General features: G+C 37.4%; 2 protein-coding genes across 3 annotated transcripts; both read right to left on the bottom strand.

The window, feature by feature from the left end:
- Positions 1 to 232: 232 nt before the first annotated feature.
- On the bottom strand, positions 233 to 4,079 carry LOC127641001 (uncharacterized). Its single transcript, XM_052123736.1, has 4 exons — positions 3,932 to 4,079; positions 2,564 to 2,617; positions 1,490 to 2,409; positions 233 to 253 (listed from the first exon to the last, which is right to left on the bottom strand). The coding sequence occupies exons 1-4, from the start codon at positions 4,077 to 4,079 to the stop codon at positions 233 to 235; spliced, it is 1,143 nt and encodes a 380-aa protein (XP_051979696.1).
- A 680-nt stretch (positions 4,080 to 4,759) lies between these two features.
- LOC127640944 (tetratricopeptide repeat protein 39C-like) lies at positions 4,760 to 22,424 on the bottom strand. Of its 2 annotated transcripts, XM_052123681.1 has the most exons (15): positions 21,904 to 22,042; positions 21,610 to 21,755; positions 17,237 to 17,285; positions 14,448 to 14,576; positions 14,233 to 14,347; positions 13,581 to 13,950; positions 11,437 to 11,605; positions 10,748 to 10,841; positions 9,164 to 9,271; positions 8,961 to 9,070; positions 8,745 to 8,868; positions 8,477 to 8,574; positions 8,201 to 8,305; positions 7,330 to 7,368; positions 4,760 to 7,251 (listed from the first exon to the last, which is right to left on the bottom strand). In XM_052123681.1, the coding sequence occupies exons 2-15, from the start codon at positions 21,624 to 21,626 to the stop codon at positions 7,162 to 7,164; spliced, it is 1,617 nt and encodes a 538-aa protein (XP_051979641.1). In that variant the 5' UTR covers positions 21,627 to 21,755; positions 21,904 to 22,042; the 3' UTR covers positions 4,760 to 7,161. The 2 variants fall into 2 exon arrangements, with proteins under 2 accessions (XP_051979641.1, XP_051979640.1); XM_052123680.1 differs by lacking the exon at positions 21,610 to 21,755 and having other exon boundaries at positions 21,904 to 22,424.
- Positions 22,425 to 23,862: the final 1,438 nt, after the last annotated feature.

Below are 23,862 nucleotides of genomic sequence, written 5' to 3'. Positions count from 1 at the left end.
GATGGATGGATGGATAGATAGTCACAACAAAAATATATCTTGCATAGACCACTTTATTGCATTTTACTGCCTTGAATGACAGCACAATATCATAATCCAAACATGGTGTCCAGTCAAAACCTGTGTAAATAAAGAAAATGACATTATGACAAATATAGCAGAAATGCTAAATGGGACCGTACAGAATACAAAAAATACATTCTCACCACCATGTTATCAGCCACATTATGAATCATAACGTTCTTCGCAGTGTCTAATAAAAACAGAGATAAATAGTAAATAAGAGTTGTCAGTTGAAAAACATGTACAGTTTTGAAAGATACTGTGTAAAGTGCACAGACCGTTTGCAACATGGCTGTTGAGCACTGATCCCTGCGGTTATATGCTGATGATGATGACCCTCATTAGAGGGGGTGGCAGGAAACATACAGCATTGGGAATCCATAGCTTGCATATTGTGCATGTCATGGGGAATGCTCTTGAAGTAAATATAGCGGGGAAGCTTTGCATAACGGTGGCCTGAGGACATTAAGGCTGGAGCTGTTTGAACTCTCATGCTCGAGCTGCTCATAGGGCGCATGTATGGGCAATTACAGACTACTTCTGGTTGGGTACCATGGACACTACTGCGAGTGCTCAAGTCTTGGTACATGGGAATTCTTGGGTGGTCGGGGATCAGCATATGTTCAGAGCAGGTCATAGCAGTATCAGGGGGTACGATATGGCAAATCCGCCAATTGCAGTCACATGTAGCTGGTCTGATGGCTTGATGGGCTGTGGATAGTGAATGGATAGGGTAGAAACCTATTATAGTAGTTCATTCCTATGTTCTCTTATGTAATAAATGACAAATATCTAACTAAAATGTATTTGCATTTGGGTGTTTCTTCAACTTCAGACACTTTTAGCACTTTTGATTTCTCTTTATAACATTTTTCACACTTTTACTAGTTTATTTAATTGGTCTGCTTACAAAGTCCAACAGTGCATGTACATGCATCACAGATGATTTAGGTCAAATTCCCACCATATCTCAAAGTCTGTTTTTTGTATATCTGTATTCTGTATTTGATGTAGCCTAAACCCCCCACCCCACCCCACACACACACTTTGTGTATTTGGCAAAATGACTGCTTGATTGGAAATGACGGCCAATAAAAATACAACCCTTGGCTATGAAAGTGCTGAAACTGAAGGAACACCCAATTACTGGTAAAGTTTCAGTAAAATAGAGATACACTGGGGAAGTACTTGTGATGTTTAAATCTTTGAACTTACGGCAAATACTGAGGTGTGATTGCCGTGACAGTCTATATGTACATGAAGCTGCATGATGATTGCATTGGACTTGAAATGATGGTTTGCCTTCATGCATCTGGGATTGAATGCAGTCACAAGGCATGGTTTCTTTAAATGCGTGAGATGAATAGACAGAAACGTTTGGGGTTGAAACTGGTGGGTTTGTGGTACAAGCAGTAGCCGTTCTGACCGGATCCATAGATACTCTTGTCTCATTTGGCAACACATTGGCTGTTGGCATTGTTTCGGGTGACATATAAGTGGAGTATGTCATGGTTGGTTTCTCATTTGCATGAGTTGACATGGAAGGAAGTTTGGCTTGAATTGGATTTATTTTAGTTGCAGCTACAGGAGAAACTGACCCATGTGATCTTGAAACAGGGCGGCATGTATGATCGGTGGCCACTTCGACTGGCTCAGAAGTCGGTCCAGACTTAGTTGTTGCTTGTTCAGATGATTCCTCTAGACTAGAAATTTGTGGCGGCACCAAACTAGAGGTAGTAGTTTCAATGGGTTTAGAAGTTGAGAGATATGTTTCCAAAGAGTCTTTGGATTTCTGTTGAGGTGAAACTAAACGGTTCATGAATCCCTTAAACTTCTCGATTAATTCAGCCAATTCCGATTTGACTTCAACTGATTCTTCTGATGATTCTGAGATTTCTGCTATTAAAGATATAGCCAATGCTGATTCCATCTTCTCGTCATGGCTCTCATCTTTTCCCACTGTTTCTTCAGCTTGTGGAGGACTTTCTGGATAATCCCTCTGAAACACAATGCACTCCGGCACTTTCTCCGACTGCACCAAAATCATGTACTTGCAAGGGATGGATTGTGTCTTAATTAACACCGTGTTGGGTGTAAAATCAATCTGGCTTAGAGGAACACGCTCAAAGAGTGCTGAATCTCTGTGGCTGGTGGAATCGGGAACATCAGTTGGTGGCGAACTCTTATTTTTGGCTGTTTTGCGGAAGACAACCACTGTGTCCGTTTGGTCTGCTCCCACTAAAATGCTCCGAATTCCATCTTCGTTCAAGTACTCATTGTAATCAGCAGCCGTCTGAGTAAGTGGGGCATCATCATTTTCAGTGCAAAGAGATGTCAGCAGGGCAACTATTTACAATTCAAAACACATGCTTTTCATTTTTATGAATGTATACTAGAAGTATATTTTGTTTAAAATAAAACTGGTAATTCATCTACAAAGGAACGAAGACAAATTTTCATTGGTTGATAATATTTAATTTTGATGTAGGTTGTGTATTACCTCTATCATCCTGAAATTCCTTCAGAAGACCATATATATCAAGGTTTGGTTTCTCTGGAAAGAAAGAAAAAAATCAGACATTTGTTTGTTACTCTGGACAGAAAGAAAGGAAGAGCCCTTACAATGCACCATATAAAATGTACTGTAGCAGTACCATGGTACAGTGCTGGTATGAGATAATACTACAATGGTACTGAATGATTACTATATTGAAGGTTTATTCTGGGTTTAATTCAAGTTAAGCTCAATCGACAGAATTCGTGGCATAATACTGATTACCACAAAAATGTAAACAGTTCCTACAGTTCAAATAATACTCAAGTTTTAAGTTTAAAGTACTTTTATAAAATTATAAGCTTCAAATGTATGCCTTTAAACCCTCCATAAATTGGCCCCATTCACTTCCATTGTAAGTGTCTCACTGTAAACCTCTTTTTTTTTAAGAAGAGTCCAAAACTTTTTTGTGGCATTATGCCACAAATGCTCTCGATTGAGTTTAACCGAACCCAGAATGCTCCTTAAATATGCCATGGTATTTTCATTGTACTCCAAGGTACCTTAAAGGGATAGTTCACCCAAAAATGAAAATGTAATAGTTTCCTCACCCCTGTGTTGTTTAAACCTTATATTACTTTTTTCTTTTGCTTAACACAAATAAAATGTTGTGCTCAGTGATGTCATATAATGGCAGTTCATGGTGACTACCTCTTCGAGCTTTAAAAGAACACAGAAGTATAATTTAGAAGTCTAATACATTATTCATGAGACTAATGATTGTTATGAAAGCATATGATAAGGTTTGGTGTGAAACATACCAAAATCGAATGTATTATTTAGAGAAAATATCAGTTAAATGCCATTAGTTTAGGACACAAGTTAGGTTAGGTGTGACTGTGTCTGCCTGTAGCCTCTTCTATGTTTCTGTTTGATTTCCGAATACTCCGTTCAAAAAAAAATAAGGCTGGGCATAGAAATGCATAAATTCTTCAACTACAAACTCTTCAGACATGTTTAGTAAGTTCTGTTTTGTGTGCAGCTGTGTTGTGTCCTGTTGTCGCTATCACTGCGGCAGACCTGATTTTAGACAAACAGAACAAGTTTTCGATTGAACGCTCCAATGTCAGTATGGCACTGCGTGAACTGTTGCTCTTGTCCCCTGTCATAAACGCCACAGGAGATCAACAGTCGGTGAACATTTTCACTAAATAATACATTCGATTTCTGTTTGTTTCACACCAAATATTATCGTATGTGTTCATAACAATTTATTAGACTTCTGAATAATACTTTTGCATTCTTTTGAGGCTTCAAGGGGTGTTCAAGAAAGATAGAAAAAGTTTTATTTAGTTTTGCACTTCACACACTTACCTTCTCTCAAGCGAAGCAGCTCCTTAAAATAAAACGCTGCGAATTGTTGTATATCATTAGGCTGTATTAGAATAACGGCCCTAGAAAACCACTCCAGGATCGTCTTAAAGCCCAGGGGGATGTTGACTTCGGTTGTTTGTTGATTCATTTCAGCGCCGTCTCAACACATTCACAGCAAACACGGCGAGGTTTTAAATCGAACAATCGATAGAGGCTAGCGTCAATAATCACAAATGTGACTTTTACATGTTAAAATGAGCATTTGTGAATGCAGTGACAAAAGCTGTGCGTCGGTCTTTGGTATCTCGATTTGTGTGGTCACGATGGAAACACACTGAATACAAAACGAAACATTTCGAAAGTAAACATCGTTCTCTCACCGGCGCGTGAACACACTTCAGAGGCGTCCTTTTATTTTGGGACACCACGGTTGGACATGTTTAAAAAATATAATCATTGTAATATATTTAATTGTTTTATATTGTATTAAAATACGACATAAAATAATTAAAATGTTGATAATTGGTTAATGTCCACCTTCTATAGGCCTACTTATCAGTTACTTATAGGTATTACAATATAGCCTACTTGTGGTGAAAATAAATGCCATTATCAAGTTTAAGCACCCCCCACCAAACGTTACGATGTCTCTTCTGGGAACCAAAACTTGTTGGCTAGATAGTGACTAATTAATAAGGAAGGTAGGGGGAAAAGTGAATAAAATAATAAAAGGATGCATATAGAAATCAAATTTGTGTCAGTGAACATATCAAGTAGCTTTGTGCTTTGCAAAATCTTGCCATAATCATAATTCAATTCATATAATGAACACACAAACAGTGTTAAATGGTGAGTTTCATTGTTATTTTATTATGAAAATGTTCATAGTTGTATTGTCTTCACAAGGTATAAATACCTTGAACATCCAATATTGACACATTTCACAGTGAAGACATGTTTTGAGGTTTAAATCAAGCCTTCCATGTTTGCAGACGTTATAGAGAGAAACCAGAAGGGCTTGTGGATAGAGAATCATATACAGTTTGGTAGTGAATAAACCCCACAGGAGGGACCAATATCTTACATCTACTAGGACAAGAAAATAAGGAAGTGCAAGTTTTACAACAATTTCACAATATATATACAGACTAAACTCAATTCAAGTTATTCAGGGGCTAATCAAAAGGAGACACTAATGTGATGTTAAAAGTGTACAAATCATAAATGTGGTCCAACAACATAATTACAGGAAGAAAAAAATATCTGGCTCAAATACAACAATATGGCTCGTCAAAAGTAACAAGACAAAAATATGTTAGATGAAAACTTCTTCTGGCCCTGAGAAGACCAGTAGGTAGTTGTGCATGGTTTATCGCTTCAGAAAATCGAATTGCTGTCACAAGATGCTGACCAGCAGAGGACAACAACGAAGGGTATGCACAGTAGATGCAGCTACTCTCTAACTTAAATTAAAACATTTCAGGTGAGCTGTACTTAGTCATATTTTTCCAATTGCTGTCATAAAATATTACACATCGTAGCATTTCAAATGACCAGAGCCCCCCTGTTAGGGTTAACAATCATAAAGGGATATGTAGTCTAGTGTTCCGATGGATACTGGCAACATACGCAATAGATACAATGAAAACAGCCAACCTTGAATGAAATACGTTTTAACCTGAAATATTGTGTTTGCCATACACTTTAACAGTCTGTGACTAGACTAATGATATCTGGCCATTTAGAAATGATCGATAAGGAACGATAACTGTGTGTGTGTCATTTGCTATCACCACATTGTTTCATATATCAGTATTATAAATGCTATAGGCCACCCAACTCCTTAGATATCGGTATCGGCAGTTTATCGCCAGGCCAATATTTGAGCATTTCAAGATTATCAGAATTGGACGATAATTGTGTTTGTGTCATTTTCCATCATAAAACTGTTAAATATATATCAGTTATATAACTGCCATCGCCATCCAGATAACTATCGGTATCTGCAATTTATCGGCCAAGCCGATATCTGGCCATTTACAGATTATGGTAATTGGCATATAACTGTGTAAGTGACATTTGCTATAATCAATCTGTTACAACCTCCATCGACCACCCAACACCCTAGATATCGGTATCGGCAATTTATAAGCCAGGCCGATATTTGACATTTCAAGATAATCAGAATTGGCCACAAACTCTGTATGTGTCACTTGCTATCCTCAAACGGTTTCAAATATCAGTATTATAACTGCCAACGTCCACCCAACTCACTAGACATCGGTATCTGCAATTTATCATCCAGGCTGATATTCTGACATTTCACGGTTATCAGAATTGGCAGATAACTGTGTATGTGTCATTTTCTATCCTAAAACTGTCACATATACATATAAGTACTATAGCTGCCATCGGCCACCCAACTCCTTATCAGAAATGGCAATTTATCGGCCAGGCCGATATATGGCTGATATTTGTGCATTATGAAATTATTGGAATTGGCCGATAACTGTGTATGTGTCATGTGCTATCATCTAACTGTTCCATATATCAGTATTACAACTGCCATCTGCCCAACTCCCTAGATATCGTGATCAGCATTTATGTTTGTAAAACCAATATCGGTCAACCACTAGACTAGACATCCATATGGTGCATACAATCTTGATTTGATTTACAGATATAAATTTGGATACAATAATTCTATTACATAAGATATTTTTTCATTTCATGTGTTATCTTTTGTTATGTTATCTAATGTTGACTTCTATCCCATGCTAATGTATTTTGTATGATAGGGCAAGCTATGGTAAATGATCTAAACAGTTTTTCTATTCAATACAGTATGTTTTCATTGCGTTTCATTGTGAGAGTTAGGTTCAACATTTCTATACTTCCACATGTAACAATAAATACCTGCATTTCAGAACAATACCAAACACACACAATGTACCTAATCTATGAAACTGGGTTTAAATGTGAAAGTGATATATCTTTGGGACGGATCAACAGCTACATGTTATAATAACCAACAGTTATTCGTGAACCTGATACTAGACTAAATGCAATGTCGAAACAAACAATTGGTGAACTCAATCTCTGCGTTAAATGAAGTTAGTGAACTTTCACTCTCTCAACCAGATAAGCAGGATTACTTTCAAATGGCTTTCATTACAAAAAGTGCTGGACAGGAGTGGTCAAAGTACAGTGAACTTCCCAGTTGGACAGGGTCAATGTGGGACCACGTCCTTTATGGAGGCAAGGGCTGAATGGATACGGACGTGCAATCGATTCTCAAAGTCATACCCAGTATAGTTGTCCTGCAAGTAAACACATCATCACCAGAACGAATTTACATACACATTCAAAATACCTCAACACCAATATTAAGGTCTTACCTTAGCCTGAAGCAGTAATGATCTTCCTTTACTCAGAGTCTTAGAGGGAAAAGGGGGAAATTACATTTAATTACAACAAAAAAATTCACATAAATACACATTAAAGAATGTCGTTCATGAAAGGGAAGTTGCTTGATTTACTTGATTTAGATTCGTTAATCCCCATATTTCTTTTTCTTACATTAATAGCAAAAATTTCCAAGAGAATTTTGACTTAACTTGGTGAAGTATCATCTATTATGGGTAGTATTTTTTCTTTTCCCCCACTTTGGAATGCCCAATTCCAAATGCGCTCTAGGTCCTCGTGGTGGCGTAGTGACTCGCCTCAATACGGGTAGTGGAGGACAAATCTCAGTTGCCACCACGTCTGAGACCGCCAATCCATGCATCTTATCACATGGCTTGTTGAGCGCATTACCACGTATACCTAGTGTGTGTGGAGGCTTACACTGTTCTCTGCGGCATCCCCACACAACTCACCAAGCGCCCCAATGTGAGTGAACCACATTATAGCGACCACGAGAATGTTAACCCAACGTGACTCTACCCTCCCTAGCAACTGGGCCAATTGGTTGCTTAGGAGACCTAACTGGAGTCACTCAGCACACCCTGGATTCAAACTCACAACTCAACGTATGGTAGTCAACGCCTATACTTGCTGAGCTACCCAGGCCCCCAATTATGTGTTGCATTTAAAGTAAAAGCTTACATTAGCTCTTCTTAAAACGGAGTTAGTATGGGACATTTTATCTAGTGACTTATTCATATTTGAAAATAACAAGAATGAAGAGATTTTGATCATGTTTATTGTATCAAACGACTCATTGTTGGTAATAGTGTTTTGTTTAAGAGGATTATGTTTTATTTTTACCTCAGGTTTGGCCAGTAACACACAGCCAAGCTCATAGCAGGAATAGGGCTGCACATAGCTGTTGTTCTGACGACCGTATTCATCTTGTGCTGCCAACTGAAACGACTATGATCAAACGAACATAAACAAAATCAGCATAAATAATGCACACAAGAGGATAAGCAAGATCTGCTTAAACCAGAGTAAGTCATTAGAAAGAAATGTGTAAACTATGCCAGTATTTCCTTATTTAACACTTCTTTTAGAAACATGTTTAAGCTAAAAGATAAAACAAACCTGAACAGCACCCATACAATTTCCAAGACATTTCTGAATAGCACCATGTAGCAGATGTTTTAAGTCATGACTTGACTGGTCATCCAGCACCTGTAGCACTGGAAGATAAAACATTCAAATTAGCACCTGAGCTAAAAAGAACAAAAAACAAGACACTATGAAATCATAACAACAAAACAAGAACTTAGATTGATAAATGATGAATAGGTCTCTAGGCTGACTAACAGCATACTCTTAATCCGGCTTTAAGTCACAGTGCTCTTCTTACCTTGGTTCATAAGCTGGAGTTTGGAGGAAGAGCAATTTGGAAGAGCTTTCCATAAGTATAGCACCTCCACAACACCCAAAATGCACAGCTCTCGTGTCAGGGACATTTTCCTCAGTCTTTCTGCCTGGTGAGACAAATCAAAGTGCAGGCAAACTTTTTAGTCTTATAAGGAACTACAAAATACAGAATCGATTTGTAAAAAGAGATGGCACACACCCTTTTGAGTGCAAACTGCTCAATCTGATTGTTCTTGCGCTTAAAAAGCTTCTGAACGTCTCGGAAAATGGCCTTAGCTCCTTCTAGATCACCAGAGGCACCCTGACATACTTTGGGTTGAGAAAAGTCAATGTTTAGCAATTTAAAAAAACAGCGTTAAATAGGTCAAGAAAGAGCAAGTGTGAGAAATGATATTTTCTGACCTCCAGTGAGGTAAGCATAGTAACACTGTGACCAACGGGATTCATTCTTCAGTCGTTCAAAAGACCTGTAGGCATCTTCAAAGTTCATCTCTATCATGCTGCACCAGCCTGCAAATCAAAAGAAGTTTACAAATAAACTTTATGAACTAAGAAATGTACATACATCTTCAAAGTTCATCTCTATTATGTTGCACCAGCCTGCAAATCAAAGAGTAAGTTTACACGACAAAGATGTACTAAAAACGGAAAAGTTTTTCCTTTGTATTTTTTGAAAAGTTTCACGCCCACACGGTTTTGTGAAAATGACTAAACATGCTGTATTATGCATGCCAGGCCAGTAGTTGGTGATGTCACTTTGTATGTGCTAACGCACATAAGCATTCTTCCACATACAAACAATGAAGATGGCAAAAGCATCAAGCAATTTTTTTCTGGACGGACAATGACATTGTAGTTTTGAATGTCTCGCACATTGTTCTGAAGTACTCGCGTGCAAGCCTATAGACTGAACACGTAATACGCGTGCGCATGACATCATCATTTTCACAACTTCGCGTTTTTGTATATATACAAAGAGACGATAACGGCATCGTTTTCAAAAACTTGCACTTTGAAACCCGTTTTCCAAAATTTGCATTTTCAGGCCCCAAAACGCTGTTGTCGTGAACAGCCAAAACGCATAAAAAGTTTTCGGTTGAAAGCGTTGTCGTGTAAACAGCCCCAAAACCTATAAACAAAACAAAGTTTACAAACATCTTCAAATTTCATCTCTATTATGTTGCACAAGCCTTGCAAATCAAAGTCTATAAACAAACTTTACAAACATCTTCAAAGTTCATCTCTATAATGCTGCGCCAACCAGCTAGAAGTCGTAGGCACATCGGAGCTCGCACCTGTGAGCGACGATCGCAATGTATGAACTATCAAAGATGCGGTCTGAGAGAATTGCAGACACGTCGCCGATGTCAGCGAGATATCTAGAATGTTAAATATCTGGACCCGTCTGCGATTCCAAATCGGGCAGTGTGAAATATGTTTCGACTGAATACAAATGCAGCGTTGACCTACAGCCAATGAGAGAGCAAGAAACGGGGCACGGAAAGTTTCAGTGGGAGGAGTCCTGATGTACCTGCAACAAAACATTAACTAGCATGGCTGCGGTATCAAGAAACTCTAATTGGACCAAAGAAATGGAGGAAAATTAGTGGAACATTGGCAGGAGTACCAGAGCCTATATGATGTTTCATCTGAACTGTACTACAACTGGGTGGAGAAAGAAATTGCCAATTCTCTTGGACAGTCAGGTAAGCAAATAGGTAGATTTTTCAGTGGGGATAATTTGCTGAATTCTGCTACAGTAAATTAATTAAAACATGGCAAAATCTACTCAACAGAGCACAACTCTTTTTATTGGTAGCTGAAAGCATCATCAAATTAGCCAAAGTATATAAATACACAAACATAAAGGGGGGGTGTCTAGAACTTTGTGAATTCTGCAGAAATCTGCAGGCACAGATTCTGTGTGGGCCTGATAAATAATCAAACTATCGATACTGACTTCAATAACAACTACAGCAGCCGTACCGATTTCATAGAGGCACACATGTTGAATCTCTCTTTGGTCTGAGGCGTACTCCAGAGCATCCTGGAATGAAGCCAGTGCACTGTTGATTTGGCACTGAAAGACGAAAAAGAAAAATTCAAATCCCAGCAAAGTTTCATAACAACAACTCATACACTACATACAAACATCAGTGTGGGTATTGTTTACTGACACAACCAAGGGTTTCATTTGAGAATTTCAAAAATTAATTTCATTTGATTTCAAAAATAATTTGAAATATGCCCAGTATTACAGAATATCTACCACTGTAGAATTCAAGACAAACTGCAAACAAGTCAGGACATCTGGAAACATTCTCAATCATCAGACTGCCCAAGGAAATTTGAACATGTTTACTGCGCTAACAATGGTGTAACGTGAAATATGCATGTAAAGGGAGGGTATCATTTGGATTTGACATGTTTGATGTAATGGTTGGATTTGGATGCCTTCCATTTCAAATATGTGACTAAAGCACCCACAGAATAAATTAATGGCTGTGATTACATACTAATTAAATATAAAATATAATGGACCATAGAACTGCACTATTGTTTATAATGATTTACTCTAATGTGCCAATCCATTATTGTTATCCAACAGACAACATCTGGTCTGGCTTTGATGCATTATTTATCCATCAAATAACTGCTTTAGCCTAAACACACACCTCTAATCTCTGTACTCGTCCCTTGAAGAAGATGAAGAGAGAGGAGTTTGGGTAAACCAATGCCTTCTTCTGCAGAATGGCTTTGGCCTCCAGCAGTCCAGCTTGTGAGTCAGAGCCATCCAGGGCAAAGAAGGGCTGCACCACTGTGTGGTACCACAAGAGGGCCAAACTAATAGACAGAGAGAGAGAGAGAGAGAGAGAGAGAGAGCGAGAGAGAGAAACAAAGTAAAAGATCCTCTATTTTGCTTTTCTGATCTGTGCAGTCTCTAATATAATGAGATATAATGAAATGTGGTTCCATATAATGGCATAAGAAATTAACCAAGCATGTGAGCCATTGTGCACTTACAAGCAAAGCTTCGTTCTACAAAACAGAGCCAGTAAATTCAGCTTCCAAGCATGCTTAACTCTTCAACTCTAGTGCATTTTTGGGTTGCCGTCCGAATTTAAAAGCTCACCATTTACACATACTGTGGACTAACTCCCAAAATGTTGTATTTTTTTTCCACTCCACATTCCATCACAAAATGCCAATCTGAAATATAGGTGGTGCTCTAACACATTTTAGCCCACACCGATGTTCTTTTCCATACAATCCGTCAAATTTTCAGTTCACGCACCATCCCCATTGTTTCATAGAATATATCGGCCTCTGAGTGGACTAGAAGCTCAATCTAGATGTCATTAGAAAGATGAATTCCTCCCCTTTGCGATGATAGATAACATTTTTATCATCAATAGTTGATAACCTATTTTTCAGATGATTAATTTAGCATTTTTTCCTGCTGGACCGCATATTTTTTCATGATATGTAAGATATAACTTTGGAATTAGTCACACAAGCAAGCTCACATATTTTAGAAACTCTAAGGTAAAAGGAGATATAAAGTTTTTAGTTATTTAGGGTTTACAGCAGCAGTGATCGGAACATAAAAGAGACTTCTAAAGTGAAATATGATTTTACAGAAATGTTTTATATATATATAATTTAATATTTTATTAGAACGACTGTAGCAATATGTCAGTCAATTTCAATTTTCAATTTAAAAGTACTTTATTGGCATGATTGTGTTTACATACAATATTGCCAATGCATTAATACACAAATCAGATAATGGCAAGACAAATAATAATGATAATTAGTCAGTCTCTGGCAACAAAAACTACAGAGAGTAAGGCATCTTAAGGCTAGAAAGGTGAAAATAATGTTTGGAGGAATTGTTACATTAAGTCAGAATGAGATCTTTGCATTCATAATGAAACTGCTTTTGGTTTCAAATCATAAACCACAGAAATTACATTTAATAGTACTGCATGAATCTGGGGATCTGTAGCATCTGCTTGCACGGTTGCATGGCCTTTCCCTCTAATGCCCTTTATCTTTAATTGTGACCTTTCAGATGCTATTAATTATGTAACCTCAGTGTGAAACCAGTTCAACGGTATGACAGCATGCTCACACACAAATAAACATCACTGTTTACAGTACTTCAGAAGCAAAGGGCATTCTTGAGGTACGAGAGAGTGCAAAATTATTCAGCGAACACTAAAATGAACCAAAATGTGCAAAATGCTGCACTGTGGAAAGCATCTGAATATTTCTCTATTCGTTGATTTACATTTTGTGGACGTTCTTTTACACATGGCCGATTGGAATAATTACATAACTACTGTTGTGAATTTTCCTTTACACATATCATGAGTCATAACCAACATTTCCCTCCAAATCTATTACTTCTATTTTGTGCTCCATGGCTATGACCTGCCTCTTTTTATGCAACACATTTTAAAAGGGAAATTCCTAAATTTTCTGAGGAAAAGTGAGTTGTGCTTAGCCACACAAAACACCCCACCAGGATACTAGGGTGTTAAGGCTAGTTGCCAGGGCATTGCTATAGCGCCGCTTGTGGTAATGTTGAGAATGCGATGCATATTTGCACATTTCGAAACACAACAACACACAAAATCGAGTTTGTGTAGCTAGAAGTGTCTGCGTTCATGTACTTACGTAGAGTATGTTTCGTCCTTTAGAACAAACCCCCAACCCGAAGCAAGAGCAATAATACTAGTGATTACACTAACATAAAAACATAACAAAAACAAACATATAGTTACAAATTCCTAAGTAAGGCAAGCAAGCTTACGTGGCAAGTGGTGCTTTCATATCTTTGCTCTCACTGGCGTAGGCTAATGAGGCAAGACCTTGGTGGCGATCTCCAGGGAAACCCAACAGGTTTACGATCTTGAGCAGGTGTGGAGGTACCATTGAAATACACAGGTGAAAAAGCCCATAACCGAAGCTGACCGAACCTTTGAGACGATCCAGAACCTCTTCTGTTATCCTGCCACCACTCTCTGTTGAAGATGTGTTATGGTTGACCTGATCACAGGCCAGCGCCCCCTCCTGGTCAGAGGACCTTCTGTGACAGGCTTCCTGCAGTTGGCTGATGTCGCTGTAGCATTTGTTGTACATTTTCCAGGCCTTGCGGAGGATCCAGCCTCCTTTGATGTAAGCTAAGGGGTGAGAGGTAAGTATGACATTTATTTAAAAAGGGAAAATTTCAATCACCTTGATAGACGGTTGAGGTTTGTAATATTTTTGACAAGGCTAACATTCAGCCTAACCTCATTCCCACTTGCATTCTATCCTCTATGCTAAGTTTGTTTATTCTGAGTCTTAACAAAACAACTCTACATGGTGGCATGCAAATGACTCAACGACATTGCAAAGCTGGTTTTGCCATGAATCAGCATTATTTTAATCTAAATTGTACACATTCAGCCTTTAGAATCCACCTGAGAGTTCCTGTTTGACGAAGGACAGTACGGCAAGATAGACCTGGCAGTCTGCCACGATTATCTGTCTCTGCAGGCGATCCACAACCTCCACCCCTGATCTCTGGGAGTCCATCTAATGTGGAAATATGAATTATGTTAATATGAATAATACATTCATTGGCAATACATTCTGTACCGAATTTCACATTTATTTCACACTTATTCCAACTCACACTCTTCTTGATTTTATTGCGGATGGTCTCGATGACGCCAGCATTGTCACTCTCACAAAGTCTTTCGGTAGTCCTTAGGTCATCGCTGGCCATCTGCATTTTTTCCTCCTCGAATGTCATCATGGCATTCTATGGTGACACAAACAACATTTTGACATATTAACACAGTTTGGAAAGTCTGTGCATTCAAAATGGTCAAAATGGTTAAAAAAAAATTTCCAACTTTATATTAGGTGTCTATAACTACTGTGTAGTTAAACATTTGATACAGTTGACTTATTATGTAAATATGTGTTATTGCCTTGTACTTACATTTAAAGTACCTGCATTTAATTACATATGTAGTTACACTGTTAACCTTAACCCATAACACTAAACCTAACCCAATCCCTAACCATACTCCAATCCTTACCCTTACACCTACCTCAACCGCAGTAGCAGCAAATGTGAATGTGGTGAGAATTTTAAAGAAAACTATGCAGTTACACAATAAGTACATTGTATTGTATGTATTTTTATATTAGTACATAGTAGTTAATGACACCTAATGTAAAGTGGGACCAAAGTCTGTAAATATTCCTTTTCAAGAATTATCAGATTTTTTAATCACATTAAAAATGATTAAAAAGAAAAATTGTTGCTGTACAGCACAAATATTCCTGAAATGCTGTGGTGCTAATTCAAGTGATGCAGGTTTGAGTCTGGCCTGCAAAATGTTCCAGTCTCAACATGGTATCATAGATGATACTACACCCTCAAAAATGATTTAAAGATCATTTTTAGGTGGCTTGTTTTTCTTATCGCAGCTATCTTATGACATCTAAACACTTTTACTTTAGTGCAAGGATTATAAGGGACGAGTCACGAGTCTTGAATAGCATGCGTGTCAACACGTGAGCCGAAAGTGTTATAGAAGCACCACAAAATGATGCCATTGCTTCAGCAGTTTCATTTTCTATCTCACGTTTGTATTGGTTAGGTTTAGGCTTACGTTTTAGGGTAGGGGTTGGCCATTTCAACTCTGAACTGCCGCGATACGTGTAAGGAATCACTTAATATAATTTTGCAAAACATTTCACCACGGTCATATCATTTTCATGAGATCATGAGATCATGCTACCCGATCTCATTGCATTTACATTTACATTTATGCATTTGGCAGACGCTTTTATCCAAAGCGACTTACAGTGCACTTATTACAGGGACAATCCCCCCGGAGCAACCTGGAGTTAAGTGCCTTGCTCAAGGACACAATGGTGGTGGCTGTGGGGCTTGAACCAACATCCTTCTGATTACCAGATTACCAGTTATGTGCTTAGACCACTACACCACCACCAATATATCTTCCAGAAATCTCCTGAACCTACTGAATAAAATGGGAAAATCCCAAAAGGGAGAAATAAAAACATGCAATTTATTGTGGTGGGGTTGCTAGTGGATAAACCGAGAAATCTGTTGAATTCTTACATTGGGAGGTTCTCTGGTTCCTTGTACTAACAGAAATAAAATTAAGCTGAAGCCAAAAATAAAAAAGTCTAAACATAAGTGACAGCTAACGTCACCACTTTCTAAGTAATCATTTTTTATTACTGGCTTATAAGTGTACTTCTCTCACAGACATCCTTTCCATAACAGGAAGACCTAGTGTGAAAGTGCAAACAATGCTAATATGACTGGACGAAGTTGCATAAACAATACCGAACCCAAGGGTCTTACAAAAGGCCTTTTCAAATGACATTCAGAGACACTAGTGTCCCTTGTAAAAGGGAAAAGTGAGTACAAATGACCCTTTGAAAGGGTCTACATTACTGTTACCACTCAATACTCAACGCACAATGCAATCCTAAATTATTATTTTGTTATTTTATAAAACTCAAACACAATAAATGGTGAATGTCATATACCAATAGAGAAATTGTACAGTCTAAAAGTACAAAACCATATGGCTCTTATCCTGTATAACAAACATCTTGAAAAGACCTTTTTAGTAGGAAACAATTGTTGATTCATAGATTACAATACCACTCTGTTACTGTGCTATACTAATAAACAAATGAATTTAATTGTTCCTCCCACTAAAGGAGAAGAAACTATGGCAACTACACTCTTGCATTTTGCAAAGTAATCTTTCTTTGTTGGAGGTACATTAGCGGTGACTAGCATTTGTCCAGCCTTGTGTGGTTCCATCCTCTGCTGTCTGTAATGCCCCAGAGGGGGCAAATTACATCATTATGATAGTAATCATTATGACATCACTATTCACATCATAGGGCACCAGCCTTGATATAACTGGTCATAGCAAGGTATCATCTGGCTGTTTTCAGAATAGAATACAAGTGTATTGCTTACTGCATACTAAGCATTATACACTGAATACTTCCTACTTCTTTAAATATAGTGAGTGAAACTGTATGCATTATGCAACAATAAACATTTCAAGCAGTAGTATTGCTACATTATACTGTATGTGCAATATAATATATGCAATTTCAAGAATGCATAGAATATCTACATTATGTACAAGCTAAACTGTGACTGAAATGATTAAAAACTAGTGATAAAATGAACTTTATAAAATTAATATTTTTTGTAATGTACCCAGCTAGAAGGTCCCTTGTATAATTAACCGCTTTAGCTGAGAGAGAATTTCTGTCATATGTACGAAACATAAATATTAATACACATATCAATATCTAGCCCCTATTTTGAGTAGACACTGTGTTAAATGTTGGCTTTATTCCATCTGTAAGTAGTAACTTACTAAAGGTCATGCCATGGCGTTAACTTACCAAGAAGCTGACGAAACTGGCCCCAAAACTCATTAGCGGACTATGAGTCCTGCAGACAAAAAAAGAGAATCAAGAATCATGGGTTATGTCCGTTAATGTAAAAGACTTTACAAAAAAAGAAATTTAAAATATTCCAGAGAATTTCTGAACTTTCTATTAGAACAGAAGTTAGAATAGACAGATTAAAGTAAAGATAGTAAAGATGCTATATTGTCATTGTATGCAGTACAACAAAATCTGTTTTTTTATAAAAAAAAAATAAAAAAAATTGTTAGATTAAAGGGATAGTTCACCTCAGATTAAAAATCTTAATTTTTGTTCAGCAGAAGAAAGAAAGTCATTCGCATCTGGGATGCATGAGAGTAAGAAAAATTTTGGCTGAACTATCCCTTTAACATAAACACATTTACGCATAAATAGGCCCAAACAGAATCTGCATACTTTTATCACACTTTCTGCAATAATTATGGGGGGAAAATACAATGGAACAGATTTAAATCGTTTAATTCAATAAAGGCCTGAATGATTCTAATATTTGCTATATCCAAGATCATGCTTTTAATTCACAATTCCCAGAACAAGTCAATCAATCCACCTTAAAAGTGTGGTTATTTTGAGATTCTTCCAATACAACACACAGCTCTCTCACATGCCTAATCCAGAGTTTTGCACCATGAGCGTTTCGAGACCCCTGTGTTTTGCTCCATTCTGTTGCAAGAACGCATCCTGTTTGAATAGTGTACATCTAATCCCCACTGTTCAGTGTAAAGATGAAGTTTATAGGCCTTAAAGGGGTCATCATGACACGAGGAACTACATCTTCCTTGATCTTTTTAAATAAGATTTAATTTACTATTAAACATACTTTAAGTTCAAAATATCATTACTTGAAACCTTAATAAGCCTTGCAGTGTGAATGCAGCCAAATAGACTTTTTGTTTTGCCACTAATATTAGAGGTTGAACGATATTGGATTTTGCCGATACAGATAAAAAAGCCAATAACTGATTAATCGGCAATTCAATTTATAGAATGATTAAATATTTCTTAGTCTTTCCTTACAATGAAGGGCACTGACATTGAGGCACCAAGAGTGCAAAATTAATAAAATCCCAGAAGCATTTTATTTTGCCACCGAAATCCCAATAATAACCAGAAAAAGTACGACTTGCTACATATGATTGGACTTTTTATTATAAACAAGCCCAAAATTCAACAGGGAATTAGCTCCATTACAATGCTTTATATACAAGTATTTACCAAATTAAGCTTTTTATAGCCTATATATTTAACACATGAAGAGTTTTGTGTATATATATTTCACCTGATGAAATTTATTGATAAGGAATAAAACAAAATTAAAAATAATAATAATAATAATATTGGCAACTATCGGCAGAGATTTTTGCCAATAACCGATAGTTTAAAAAAAATCTGATTAATTGGTAAAACCGATATATCGGTCTGCCTCAAACTAACATTACTCAAAAAAAAATTGACAAGAATAATAGAAAATTATTAATTATTCTTAATTTATTTTTCCATTTTAGTATTCTTCATTTTATTAATGAGAGTTGCTAAATGCATGATTTAATTTCTAAATATTTACTGTATTTTATTACTTAAAAAAATGTATAGTGGCAAAACTATGTTGCAGTCCACTTTACACCTAAAATATATTTAAAAGAGATTAATTCATTTTAATTCGTATTTAAATTTATAATTAAATGAAATCGTTATAATTGCAATTATATCTACTGTTTTAAGTTGTATAATTACAACTTAAAAGTTGTTGTTTTTTAAAGAGTGAACAACTGTAACTGTACATATAAAGCAATAGCACTCTTAACTGTGATGTCATTGGAATATTACATTAGCATATTTCAGCATATAAAAGAAGCTGAAACATTCATTTTATGATCATTTGATCAGAGTACACGACCTGTTCACTTCAGCTGCCATTGTACAGCGTTTGATACAGCTCTGTCATGTCACACAAACATATCAGTGACCAGACAGCGTCTTTGTTTCTGGGTGATCCACAGCAAGAAGTGACTAAAGACAGGTTCCTCAAGATGCTCATCCCCTTTGGTGCCATCTGTCCTGTGTGTGTCTAGACCCAGCAGGACCAACTGTCAATGGAATGGATATATCGACTATGGGCCCTTTTCACACTTCCAGTTCTGGAATGTGGAAGTAAACGATTGCAGAGCAAACTTCGATAGTGATGCATGGGAGACCATGGCACATATAATTTTTGCTTTCCCAATTGCTCCAACATCAAAAGAAAAATGCCACTATTACGTTTCCACAAATTTGCAAATTTAGAAAAAAAATAGGGAGCGATGGATTACAGCAAATTTACTCTCACTCCCTCAGCAGATGTAATACAAACTTAATTGCATCTGTGGTAACAAATGTTTTCAGGGTAATTCATTATTCCAGGGTAATATAATACAAAGTATAATGTTATACATTTTCACTAAATAATTAAATGTATTATTAACTAATTTATGCATATGTTAATTGTTAAGCTGCATAAATAATACAATTATTAGTTTAAAAAAATTGATATTTTTATGAGGAACATTTATTGCTAAATATTCCAATATGTATAAATATATAAGTAGTTTAAGGGTGAAGCGAGACCAACTTGGTTTCGTTATTGAAGTGGGCGGTCACTCCTGGGTTCATTTCATGGGCTTTTTTTGCCGCGGTTCTCTGATTGGTGGATCTTTCTCTGCTGTACCATGGGTAATGTAGTTGTCTACCAGAAATTACGCTATCAGACATGATTTTTAAACAATGAAGTTGAAATAACGTGGACAGATGTCTTCAACAGAAGCATATGCCATCGATGAACAACCTCGGAGCTCGCGGTAGGTTTGTCTTTAAAGGTCTCCAAGTTATCGTTGAAAATCAGTTTGTCTATGGAAAAAAATAATGGGACTTTGACTACCGGAAGTGGACTGCTGTGCTCTATTGGTGCGTTCAATTCCTCCTGGGAAGTAAATACGTAAATACGATGTAGTGTGCGTTCGAGTGATTTTACGCGGAAAGTAAACTTGACCCGTTTTGTAATTTCATATTTCTTTCTCTCACTTTCACTTACGAGCAAAGGAAGAAAGCTTTTTTAGCACCAGTGCAACAAAATGAAGAGCAGAGTCAAACATTAGCTGTGTAATTAATGCTTTATCTACCTATTTTATAATTCTTGAGCAACCACATATAATGATGGGAAATGCTGCATTAACCAGCTACAGTAAATGAGGCTTATTTTCTGGCAAGTTTTAACATTATTCTTCAATAACAGTACAAACAATGCATAAAAACTGAACTGCACAGTCAAAAACTTCAAGTAAAACTGAATTATTACCAAAAACAATTCGCTTCCACCACGATTCTTAAATTGACATGCCCCAGGGCCGTGTTCAGATGGGGGGCATGGGGTGGCCATGCCCGAGCTCGAGCCCTCCATCATGGACAGCAAGCCAAATATGTTTACCATCTCTCCCATTCATAGATTACATGAACATGTGAACATGTGAACTCGTGAATTAATATTATTATTATTCTTAATATCAGGGATGCGGAGTCTGTGCCCCACATGGGCCACCCAAGTCAAAAAAGTCTGGACACGCCACTCACACGCACCCAACTCTGTAAATCAGGGTTCGAAGATAATCCAGAATTTCCCAATCGTAACTTTGTGGTGGAGTTTAAGTGCGTTCAATTAGCAAATACATTCAATCATTCAATCATGACGACCGCACCATAGCTGCAGCCCAAAGATCTCCAAATATAGGCGGCGTGCAGTCAAGTTGCGTGGCTGTGCTGATGACGTAATTTACGACACACATACTGTGCGCGGAGCGATCCAAATCGAAGACACCCGAAATATATTTTGGCCTGTAAGGCCAGGTATCCTTCGTTTTGGCGTGTTCCAGATCACCTGAGTAGCCCCAGACAGCAGTCTGGAAGATGGGGCAGGGCGGCACGTTGGGGCGGAGCGACATGTGTATAGCGGACCGAATAGCTTCAACACAAGGGGCAGTTCAAACTTAAAACAGTGGAACAATTTAGGAGGAGGGGAAACATGAGGATGTTGTCGATGCACGAGGTGAAAGAAACTGGTCAGTGTAAAAACTGGTCGGTGTAAAGTTAATTAATATATATTTTTTAAATAACGCGATGTCCAAGAATCAAATGCGGCTTAATAGTTTAAGCATAGCTCAGTGTCATTCACAACAAATATATGAAGCACCATACTGTCTGGAATTTTGTATACAATAAAGATGGAACTTTTTTTGATAGACTTGACTATATTTATATTTAGACAATGTAAATTCTTCACACTGTAACCCCCCATTTACCTGTTTCCATTAATCATGGTGTAAATAGTGGGGGGTGGTTGTTACCCCCCATCCCCCCTGGAGTCTACGCCCCTGATCCTGCACAGCTCTGACAGTCCGTGACACCAAAACCATCATCCGCCACCCTGAAAATCAACATCGCTCCTCTGCAAGCACGTGATAGACAAATACTTGGCAGATGGAAATAACCAAAATATTTGCCTACACTTTATGCGACCAAAACAGACAGTCTGGGCTGTTTTAGAGAGCACACAATTAACACTTTAAAATCAAAAGGAGTGCGTTTAATCTTACTTGTATTTCTTAAAGAGCTCGTCGCTTTCTTTGAAGCCATTGTTGAGCAGCATGTGAATGCCCTGAAATGCCAGTTCGGCGTCATCTATCTGTTCGGCTTTCTCTTCAACCTGCTGTTGCGGGTGATCGGGGCCTGCCATCTTCTATGTTTACTCCTTAATACGCCAAAATAAACCACATAAACCCCCTATGAACAGATTGCTCGTCTGCTCCACTCGCACCACTCCACTGCTGAAATATCGTCTGGATGATGTAGTTTGATCCCTTCCGTGTCCGATCTGCTGTGCTAAGATGTTTTTAGATCCGCAAAAGTCTCCTCCATCGTAATGAGCTGTGAACTATCAGCCAGCCGTTCGCATCTGTTCTAACGCAATATTACAGGAGCATCGGAGCAGTGACGATATTGTCCCTTTGATGCACCGTATTCGCCTCTCATTCACCCCACCGAGGTGAAAAAGATTATATAAGTGATCAAAAATGTCCGAGGACTCAATGAGAGCTTCCTCTTTAGAATCACACGCCCTTTGCCACCCCTCCAACCAGGAACTTCGTGACGATGGACAACCACATTGACCCTTTGGTTGGTAACGTTTAAAGGGATAGTTCACCCAAACATTAAAAACATCTCATCAATTATTGATCACCATCATTCCATCCCGGAAGAACACAAAAGAAGATTTTTAGAATAACATTTTAGCTCTGTAGGTCCATACAATGCATGTGAATGGTGGACAGAACTTTGAAGCTCCAAAAAGCATATAAAGGCAGCATAAAAGTTATCCATAAGACTCCAGTGGTTAAACCCATGTCTTCACAAGAGATATGATAGGTGTGGGTGAGAAGAAAATCAATATTTAAGTGCTTTTTTACTATCAATTCTCCTCTCTGCCCAGTAGGTGGTGATGTGCAGGAAGAATGTGAAAGTGGAGATTTATGGGTGATTCTCAGGAAAGAAAATTTCCTGGTCCTATTTTACTTCAAAATCAAAAGAAACAAATATGAAATTATATTTTGCATATAAAAAAATAAAACCTATTTTTAGGGGCAGTATGATTTTTTAAACATGTGTATAACAACTACACACATTTATCCTAAAAAAAAATATCATCACTCTTACTTAATTGAATCTGAGATGTTTTTACAAGCAGTATAATTTTGTTTAATCAGATTAAGTAATTTTCATTGAGCCAACATAATTTAGTTGGATTAGGTCAAATCAATGCACTATAGTAGTTTTAACTCAACTTCATTAGGTACGTCAAACTCAATTTGCTAAGGTTTTATGTAATTCATTTTCATATGGTAACCCCCGAAACTACAGCAAAACACTCTCTTTTTAAATAACAGAACATTAAATATTAACAAATCTCAATGCCACATAAAATATAAATGTAGTCCCAACTTAAATGGATTAAGTAAACTTCAGTTTTACACATTTAAACAGATAGAATGCAACAAAATCAAGTATTTATAAAAGGTTCTAGAATTGTGTTGCTTTTGTTCATTTTAATTAAGTAAACTAAACAAGCATCAAAATTATCACAGTGCAACAATTACCTATAAATAACTATACAAATTAACAATAAACTACTATAAATAACAATGTATAAAAAATGTAAATAATAATAAAAAAAACTCGCTTTGCAGTGCCCCCTGGTGGCTCAGGGCCCTAAGCAGCCTCTAATACTGCTTGTAGCCAGAAACGGCCCTTCTCCCATTCAGAGCTCAAGCCATGTGCTCGAGTCCCTCTGTTCTAGACAGCACGCCAAATATGTTTACCTTAATGTGCTCCAGGACCATATGAAACAGTGAACTCGTGGAGGATTCTGATTGGTTGTGTATATCTGACAGAGTGCAAAAGCATATTCACCACAATCACTTGTATAACATGAGAAAGAGATAGAAGAGGAAAGCTTTCTATATGCTCAATGAAGGAACATATTAATCACACATTAATGC

Source organism: Xyrauchen texanus, chromosome 50 (assembly GCF_025860055.1).
Source record: "Xyrauchen texanus isolate HMW12.3.18 chromosome 50, RBS_HiC_50CHRs, whole genome shotgun sequence".
NCBI lineage: Eukaryota > Metazoa > Chordata > Actinopteri > Cypriniformes > Catostomidae > Xyrauchen > Xyrauchen texanus.
This window is presented reverse-complemented; position numbering and strand designations above follow the sequence as displayed.